Source organism: Solanum verrucosum, unplaced genomic scaffold, assembly GCF_900185275.1.
Source record: "Solanum verrucosum unplaced genomic scaffold, falcon-dt-bn FXZP01000129.1, whole genome shotgun sequence".
NCBI lineage: Eukaryota > Viridiplantae > Streptophyta > Magnoliopsida > Solanales > Solanaceae > Solanum > Solanum verrucosum.
In genome coordinates, this window is record NW_026020333.1 from 33,066 (window position 1) to 43,325 (window position 10,260).

Sequence of the window (10,260 nt, forward strand, 5' to 3'; positions counted from 1 at the left end):
ATGTTCTTGTTCATAGTTCATATTCTTACTCTTGTAATGTTCTTGTCATGTAGGGAAATATAGCCTTAACCAACATAGACCATGTGAGCTACATGGAATCTGGTGTCATGAACCCATACCGAAAAGAGGTGTTCTACTTGCCTAAGGTAGAACTAACATGTTTAGCTTATAGGTGGATCCACTAGCTAAGAACCTATGTGGGTACATAGTTATGGGATAGGGAGATTGCTACTAGAAACCCGGACTAACTGAGGTATAAGATTTCCATCTCATCTTCCTATCTTTTTTATGCTAAGCTTAATTCCCTTTAATAATCATGTTCAGTCTTTACCTAAGTTCATGTTTATGGAAAGGTGACTTAACACTCAATCCAATACAACATCATGGTATTTCATGGATTCATTAGGTGAGAATGGCCTTTCAACCTTAGAATCATTAATATGTGAGTAAACCTTTCACATCATGTTCATAGTGTTTCATGAGAATGACCTTTCAATCAACACAATAATTATATCATAAGCATAGTCCTTTCATGCATAGTCATGTGTAAGGGTATATGGGAGAAGGATCATGCAACAACACCACCATTTCACAATAGTCATGGGATCATTACCTTCTAGGTGAATCATAAGTTCATATGCAATCCTCATCAACATGTATAAACCCTAGAAAGTTGCCCTTCAAGGCAATCAAGATTAACCCTAACTTCTAGAATTACCACATTAGATAGAGGGATAACATGATTCAACAACATAATACATGTAAACATAATCAATTGTCAAGCTTCCATGATCAATCAAGTCATACCTTAATTCACAATTTAGGAAGAAGGGGAAATCATGGGTCCATAGGAGATTTTCATCAAAATCCATCAATACTCCATTAATCCAATCATAATCAATCATAATTAACCATAATTAAACAATTGAAATCTTTTTCGAAGAAGACCCATGACTAGATTGAAACCCTAGGTTTTTGAAGTCTTAAAAACATAGTTTGAAGGGGATCCTTGGGTGATAGCTACCCAAGAAGGAAAAGCATTCATACCTTAGCTTGATTTCCACAAGAAATTGGAGAAAAAAGGCTAGTTCTTGAACCCCTAACTTGACCTTGACCTTGCTCTTCAATGGAGTCTTAGAGAGAGAATTTTTTGGAGAGGAGAGGTAGTTACTAGTTTAACTCTTGAGAGTTATGAGGTGTTAAAGAGGTGGATACTAGTCAATATATACTTATATATGTCTAAATAACTAATATAAAACGTCCCCACCCTTAAATAATTAAAATAGGAATTAATTAAAATGGTAGACCCTTGGCCGAATTGAGGCAACTTTTGTAGATCCCATCCACGACCCCCCACCTACGGGGAGTGGATTGACCCATAGACCGTACTAGTCACTCGTGGGTTGGGTTTGTGGCTTGCCTTTTCACTTTTAATTAAAATGTCCGTTTTAAGCATATTTTTGCATGGCTATCATACTTAGTACTTAATTGTGCTAACCCATACTTCTATGTTTACTACAAGTGTAGGTTTCGTCAATTGAGTGGTGTTCTCTAGTGAAGCTTGGATTTGAGTTATCCAAGACTAAGTGGTATGTCCTCATAGATCGAGGACAAGTAGTTGATGTTTCCTTTCTGTTCATGTAATAGACATTTGTTAGTCTTTCGATTGTAAAGGGTCGTGACCCTATTTTTGTTTAAAGACATTGTTTAGATGGCCATTTGAGATGATAGACTTCCGCTTGCTTTTAATGCTTTGATTGTTGGATTTATAAAATAAAAGTTTTAATTCCGCACTATTTCTAAGTATCTTATGTAATAAAAATGCTATAAGGCTTGTATGTGACCCCTTCGGGTCAAGTACGTTGTGTCACTTCTGGGGTGTTGGTTCGGGTCGTGACAAACATGGTATCAGAGCACAAAGTTTTGGGAATGGTTTTAGGATTGATGTCTCACAAGCCACTAGTAGAGTTTTGTTCATCGGTGTGAGTCATGACACATCTATGAGAGAGAGGCTATAGGACGTTAGAGAGTTACACTCTTTCATTATTCTTGTAGTCGTGCCTTAGAGTTTAGCTCTATATGTGTCCTTTTCCTAATCTTTCTCTTGTGTTTATAGGATATGAATACAAGAAGGAGTCCCGCATGGAGAGTGGAAGAGGAGAATGTGAATGAGGGAGTTCCTCCCCGAGATCCCCAAGGTCCTCAAGGTGACCAAGTTCCTCAAGGCAATCAAGTTCCGGTAGATGCTCCAGATATGACTAACGAAGAGATTAGGTCAGCTTTTCTAACCTTAGCCCAAGTCATGACCGCCCAAGTTAATATAGATGTGGGGCTTAGAGTGAATGCTATTGAGAGTACTATTGCTTCTAGGTTGAGGGACTTTGTGAAGTTGAACCTTCCGATTTTTCTTGGTTCCAAGGTGGGAGAGGATCCCCAAGAGTTTTTGTATGAGTTATATAAGATAGTCAATGCTATGGGGGTGACTTCTAGAGAAAAAGAGGAACTAGTTTCCTACCAATTGAAAGACGTTGCCCAAATTTGGTTTACTCAATGGAAAAATAATAGGCCTATATGAGCGGGTCCCATAGAATGTGAGGAGTTTAAGAAAGCGTTCCTGGAGAAGTACTTTCCCCGTGAGAGGAGGGAGGTCAAGGTGGAGGAGTTTATAAACCTTAGGCAAAGCAGCATGAGTGTGGATGAGTATTCCTTGAAGTTTACCCTATTGTTTAAGTATGCTCCATCTTTGGTGTCCAACCTTAAAGATGAGATGAGTAGGTTGGTGACCGGTGTATCCGACCTAGTTAAGGAAGAGTGTCGTATGGCGATGCTCCATGATGACATGAACATTTCTATACTTGTTGTGTATGCTCAATTTATTGAGGAGTCCAAACTTGAGAGAAATAATATGAAGATGAAGAGGCCTAGGTCCGATGAACAAAGTCAACCAAGGTCCAAAAAGAGGTTTTATAACAAAGATTTTCCTATGGTCAACAATGATAGGGTGTCTAACCCTAAATCTCAATGAGGGAATGGAAGTGGTTCTTCTTTTGAAAGATCTATATGTGCCAAGTGTGGGAAGCAAAATTTGGGTAAGTGCCTTGCCGACACAGATGGGTGCTTTGGGTGTGGAAAGAAGGGTCATAAGATGAGAGATTTCCCAACACATTTGGCAAAAGGGAGAGATACCAAACAAGCTTCTCTTAATGGCCCGGATCTTGATGCTCCAAAGTGGAACCGTTTCTATACTCTTCAAGCTAACAAGGACAACGGAGCTAATCCGGATGAAGGTACCGGTAAGTGATAGTTCCTTTTTGGTTATGAATGTCTTGATGAGGTTCTTATGTTGTTTTTCATGTTAGCCTTAGTTTGGTTTTCTCCTAAGTGGGGGATAGTATGTTGAATAGTAAGGTTGTGGTGAGTTTTGATATTCTTATCTCTTTCCTTCTATTCCTATTCAAGCTTTAGACCAAGAGTTCCTTATAACTTGTTTCATGTTTCGGAGTCATGTGTGATTATGTGTTTCCATGGTCTCCTTATATTATGCATGTTCTTAATGAGTTTAAGTTTGAATGAGAAAATGAGTTTATATGAATTATGTTCCTCATGTTGAACTGCATTTAGTATGAGTTGTCTATATGCTTCATAAGGTTGAATTGTTGAACATGCCTAATGTGCTTTTATTGAGAAATTGCATAATGTGCTTAATGATGTTGTGATGAGCATGATTTGAGTTGGAGAAGGTAATTCCTCCAATGTAATGAGAAATGTTGAAGTTATGATACATAATAAGTTTGTAGATGTAGTTCCTACCTTCTTGTTTTTCTTTGAGCTCTTTGATGTGGAGTTGATGTTTCCTCCTAGTTTCGTGCATGGTTTATAATGTTGCATGCATGATGAGCTGCTAGTCTTGAGTCGTTAACCCTTAGTTTGTTTTAAGTGTCATTTAAGGATGAATGTTTCTAAGTGGGGGATAATGTAACGACCTGTAAAACGAATAAGTGAAACTAGAGCCTAACTAGTGTGTGTTGGAGTTGTTGAGGGGTTTCATGTGGTATAACGTTGTCCCGAGCTATGGTTGAGGGGTTTAGGGGTTAAACGTCAAGGTACGACTCCCCAAGGACCACCCTAGGGGTCCTTGAGGAGGACCCTAAAGCCTAACCCCCAAGACCCCTTGAAACTAAAGAGTTGCCAATTTAAGGGTGACCTACGGAAGGGGTCCACGCCCCGTAGGTCCATCCATGCCCCGTGGATGGCCTGTGTAAGTCATGGCCCCCAAAACCTAGCCACAAACTCAAACCACGAGGGCACAGGATGGCCAGTGGTCCCATCCACGGTCCGTGGATGGGGGTTTCGTGGTTGGCACCTGTTTTCTGTCCAAGTCGGCCAAGGTGAGGGCTAATTGGTAAATTGCTCTTAAGTCTAGTTTAGTTGGGGGACGGTTTTAATTAGTTATTTATGGTATTTTAAGGGGTTTCAAAGTATCAAACATATTTTAGACTTCATTATTTCAAAACCCAAAATACAAACCTCCCCTCCCCTCCAAAAGTTCTTTCTCTAGAAACCTCCATTGGAGGTGAAGACTTCAAGCTTCCAAGGTCAAGACTTCAAGTTTTTCAAGGGATTTTCGTGGATTTCTTCCATTAAAGGTATGGTGGTCTTCATCCTTGACTTAGTTTCTTTCAAGGAGCCAATTTCAAAAGTGATTTCAAGGCTTCAAAGTTTACCCAAAAACTCTAGTTTTCAATATATGCATGGGTTCGATCCTAAAAGATTTTCAAAGGCATTCTTGCATTGAATTATGAATGAATTGCGGATTTTAAGATGAATTAAGATGATTTCTTCCTAGAACCCATGTTTTTCCCCAAATTCCTAAATTGTGATTTGTGCTTGGGAATTGATTGATTATGTTGAATTGTTGATGTTTATATTGAATTAAGTGATTGAATCATGCCAATTTCATCATCTATTGTAGTATCTTGGATTTTATGGATTGAAGTTGGTTTATAGCCTTGAAGGCAAGTTCATGAAGGATTTATATATGCTTATGATGTGAAGTATATGTGTGTGCCCTAAATGAATGTATTATGATCATGTTTAGAAGGTACTTGTGTTATGATTGATTGTTATTTATCAATTAACACCTATGAATGGTGAGGCTATATGTGAAAGGTTATTCTCACATACACACACTCATGAATGGCTAATCAATGAAGTTCTATGATAATGTTAATGATGATGAGTCTATTAAAAGGCTATTCTCAATTGTACTCTAATGAATGATAATGCCATGTTTTGAAATGAATTTCTCACAATATGGGGATTCTTAGGTGAAAGGCTATTCTTATCTTTGAATATATGATCTTTCCAATGAATGAATGAATGTTGAGTTTGAGATGGATGCTCATCTGGGAGTTGAGGCGATGTCTCTAGTAAAAATCTCTTATCCCATAATAAACTAATGTAATGTATTCCGTGGGGAATAATGCTAAGCACCGAGTGGATATGGCTTGAGATGGGTGCTCATCCGTGAGTTAAGGTGGGGTATCTAGTAGCAATCTCTTGAGATGGATGCTCATCCGTGAATTGAGGCGGGGTATCTAGAAGCAATCTCCCTATCCCTTAAACTATGTGCCTACATAGGTCTAGCTAGTTGATCCACTTAAGCTAAAAACAATGGTTCTACCTTAGGCAAGTAGGAATCCCCTATCCGGTGAGGGTGACACCGAGATTCCATGAATTGCTCACATGGTCTATGTCGGTTAAGGCATACCCCCACAAAGAATGTTAATGAACTATGGCTTCTTGAAGATGCACTACTTAGTATGGGTGGTGGTATGTGATGTCATCTATGCATTGCAAAAGTAGGCTTTGAGAGGGGCTATGGTGTGTTCCTTTATAATGTTAAATGAAATGAATGTGCTCTTATGATGGTGATGATGAGAATGTTGGTTTAATTTCTAATGAATAAATGTGCTCTTAATGTAATGAAGCTAATGAATAATGTGATTTATGCTTAAATTAGATTATGCATGCTATACTTGGATTGTATTATGAATTGCTTCCTTGTTATGACTTATTGAGTATGAATGTGCCTTGTCTATGGTGACTTCAAGAAGTACTTAGTGTGATTAGTAGTATTGGATTCTACTTGCACATTGCACAAGTATGACTTAGAGTTGCCCTAGGTGATGTTTCTTATGTGTTGATATGACTTATGTAATGTTTATGTCTCTTATGTATGAGTATTGTATGAAGATGGAAAGGTTGAATGGTAAGTTCACTTTTGGTAACCTTAAGGTGGTACTTGGTGTGGATAGTGGTATGGGACGCTATTCATACATTGCACAAAGTATAGTTTGAGGGTTGCTTGTGGTGAAGGCTTAATGTGAAGGTAATGGGTTATATGTTGATCATGTTTCTTATGTGGTTAAATAACTTGGATGTTGGTTATGTCTTATATTATGCCTCTTATGCTTATGTTCATGAAGGTTTTATCAAAATGGCATATATCATGACTTTCAAATAAAATGTCCGTTTTAAGCATGTTTTTGCATGGCTATCATACTTAGTACTTAATTGTGCTAAGCCATTCTTCTATGTTTACTACAAGTGTAGTTTCCGACAATTGAGTGGTTTTCTCTAGTGAAGCTTGGATTTGACTTCTCCAAGACTAAGTGGTATGTCCTCATAGATCGAGGACAAGTAGTTGATGTTTCCTTTCTTTTCTTGTAATAGACATTTGTTAGTCTTTCGATTGTAAAGGGTCGTGACCCTATTTTTGTTTAAAGACATTGTTTAGATGGTCATGTGAGATGATAGACTTCCACTTGCTTTTAATGTTTTGATTGTTGGATTTATAAAAGAAAAGTTTTAATTCTGCACTATTTCTAAGTATCTTATGCAATGAAAATGTTATGAGGCTTGTATGAGACCCCTTCGGAGTCAAGTATGCCGTGTCGCTTTTCGGGTGTAGGCTAGGGTCGTGACATAGTCTTCGTGATTTTCTTACTTGTATCAAGCATTCTATTTTTTTTTCCATAAAATTAACAGAGAAAATCAAAATTACCAAAATGAGAGCATTAAAATTCTTCAATTAGCAAACTAATAATCTTTGTGTATCTAAACTAGGTAGACAAAGATTATAAGTTAAATCTTTTTACATCTAAAAGTGAAACAAGATAAAAAGGAAATAATTATTGAACATAGTCAATTTTTAATGAGTGAACATATAATAATTATCATTCCTTTTGGATTTAAATGAACCCTCGTCCATGAATAACTACTGATTATCAGGGTTTGAGCCCAAAATAAATCTAGAAAGGGAAAAAAATTCAAAGGATAGTAATTGGAGGGGGGGGGGGGTGGGTTAAAAAAAACAATGGAAAGATGGGCATAATGAATTTTTTTTTAATTGTTTAGTTCTATGTACTTATTTTAAAAAATCATGACGTTGTTCTTAATATGACTGATTCAGTCAGATTTTAGTTGTGAAGTGTACGAGATTTTGATTAGACTTTTTAAGTCTTTTCATTTTTTTTCTTACAATTCCATAATCTAATAGCTAGGAGTCGTTAAATATTTGACCGAGAATTAAGTTTCTATCTTTTCTAAGACATATTGGCCTAAAACTACTCATGAATATAATTAAGGAATCACTTTAAATCATCCTAATATTTAAGTCTCCCCGTAGATAAATTTTCAACTATCTTTTTTAGGACGTTGTTTTTTTTTTTGAATTATTTGAAAGGAGATCTAATGATTTGTTGTATCAAATTGGTGGAAACATCAATTAGGTTAAAGACATATATTTCAAATATGAGCTTGTGGTTTACTTTTCTTTTGTATGTTGTATCAATAAAAAGAGGTACATTCAAAAAAAATTCGTAATGTCAATCCTACTAATGAAAATATTTTGTTCAAATAAATCTGCAGTGTGAAAATAATTAGATTCTGCTAATTTTCTTTTCATTTATATTTACCTAAAATTGTGTGTTAGATATTATTGAATTTGTTAGTTAAATTTGCAATTACTGTTACCGTTAAACGAATTTTAATGAACCTGCCTCCTTTGTTCTAGTACTAATATGTGACTTGATTTTTGAAGGTGCATGAAAATTAATTATGAAATAGTTATGGCACCATTGGTTGCGGAGATTGACTAATTTTTAATTCGTAGTTCATTTGACTTAACAGTAAAATAGGTAATTAAAATGTCTTAATCTTTTTTAGTCTTTTAGGTAAGTGATAAATTTACTGAACACGAGATCATTTTATTTGTTTGATTGACTTTAAATATATAACTAATGTAGCTACGAATTAAAATCATATAAAACAAATTATTCCAGTAAAGAGCATTGTAGTACAACTAGAATTTTCACAAATAAACTATGATGTTTCTCCTAGCTTGGCTACTAAATCAATAATCTTGTAATATGCAATCCCCATAGAAATTTTCAATTCGATTAAGTTTAACCAGTTTTGACACTGCAAAAGAAAAAGGCTGGATAAAGTTTATAATCAATTTACTAGAATATTTCATGAATTCATAGTTGGTAAAATTTAAATTAACCTCTGCTGTCAATTGGTCACAATCTGCAAGAAACTTTTTGTGAAGTTCATGACGTTCTTCGATAGTAGCAGAGCTAGTATTTCTCTCCATCAATTCACTCTGCAAATCATATTCTAAGAAGATCATTTTCCTTTTAAAATCCACTTCTTTTCCTGCTTTCTTGATCTCGCTGAAAATTGAAACTAGCATAACATGTCAAGGTGGTTATAAAAAAAAGACAAAGAAGAAGAAATAAAAGGGACATCGAATAGAAACTCACTTGATAAGCTCTAGTTTTGGAGAATTCATTGGTAAATGATATTTTGAGAAATTTATGAATAAAGATAGTAATTGATGTACAAATTAACTGAATGTGCTTCCTATTTATAGATAGTTGTCTGTTTGTCCAAGCTTACCCAACTGTAAGTTTATTCAATTGTAAGATTATCCAACTACATTATATTCTTATCCAATTGCAAGCATATCTAAGAAATTATGGAATGAATATCCTCACTATGGTATGTTTATAATAATTTCATAATGTTTTATAAAAAAATAATATTTGAATGTCACAATGTATTGGAAAGTTAATAAATTTTATGAGATTATCATAGGGTAGAAAATGGTAAGAAATTGATTTTTATTACTCAATTTAATGAGATGAATAGAATTTGAATTCATTCTAAATAGGCTCTTGATCATATATAACAAATAATTAAATTATAATAATTCTTATTTAGAGGTTTATTATTTAATAGTTAATTTTCTAAATAAGGGTAACCACGTAGATACTATGAGAGTCATTTTTAGTTATTTGAAAATCAAAGTATTAGATTAAAAAGATTATTTTGTCAAATAATAAACAAAATAAGTTTGATTGCGACATTTGCTTCCTCAATAACTTTTCGATAGTTACAAAAAAATTGTATTTCCTTCAAGCATGTAGCAGAAAAGGTAAGCTTGAAAAAGTTAAAGAATAGGTTGCGGAAGTTACTCACTTAGAAATCTTATTGTGACTAAGAGAGAGTATGCAACTAATATGTTTCTTAAAAGAAAGGTAAAAAACATTTGAATTGATGTTGAACATGGTGTATATATAGATTTAAATCGATAGCTTGGTAATAAATAATAAGTCTTCGTGGTTTTCTTACTTGTATCAAGATTTCTACTTTATTTTCATAAAATTAACCGAGAAAATCAAAATTATCAAAATGAGAGCATTAAAATTCTTCAATTAGCAAACTAATAATATTTGTGTATCTAAACTAGTTAGACAAAGATAATAAATTAAATCTTTTTACATCTCTTGACAACAATGAGATCCAATACTTCCATTATTAGATAAATTAATGAGTTGAAGAAAACTGAAACAAGATAAAAAAGAAATAATTATTGAACATAGTCAATTTTAATGAGCGAACATATAATAATTATCATTCCCTTTGAATTTAAATGAACTCTCGTCCATGAATAATTACTAATTATCAGGGTTTGAGCCCAAAATAAATCTAGAAAGGGAAAAAAAGAATCAAAAGATAGTAAATGAAGGGTGGGGGGGGGGGGGGAGGGGCGGGGCTTAGAAAAAATAATTGAAAGATAGGCATAAAGAAAAAAAATTCTTTTAATTTTTTAATTCTTACATGAATGTACTTATTTTAAAAAATCATGATAATGTTCTTAATATGACTGATTCAATCAGATTTTAGTTTTGA

At 34.5% G+C, this 10,260-nt stretch overlaps 1 protein-coding gene across 1 annotated transcript; it reads left to right on the top strand.

Annotated features, from left to right (window-relative positions):
* The first annotated feature begins 2,686 nt into the window (after positions 1–2,686).
* LOC125836823 (uncharacterized) lies at positions 2,687–3,301 on the top strand. The gene is made up of 2 exons (XM_049515984.1): positions 2,687–2,961; positions 3,055–3,301. The coding sequence occupies exons 1-2, from the start codon at positions 2,687–2,689 to the stop codon at positions 3,299–3,301; spliced, it is 522 nt and encodes a 173-aa protein (XP_049371941.1).
* Positions 3,302–10,260: the final 6,959 nt, after the last annotated feature.

Coding starts and splice junctions, on each gene's coding strand:
- LOC125836823 (XM_049515984.1), top strand. CDS start 2,687: ATGAGTGTGGATGAGTATTCCTTGAAGTTTACCCTATTGTTTAAGTAT. Junction 2,962..3,054: donor CAACCAAGGTCCAAAAAGAG/GTTTTATAACAA, acceptor TTCTTTTGAAAG/ATCTATATGTGCCAAGTGTG.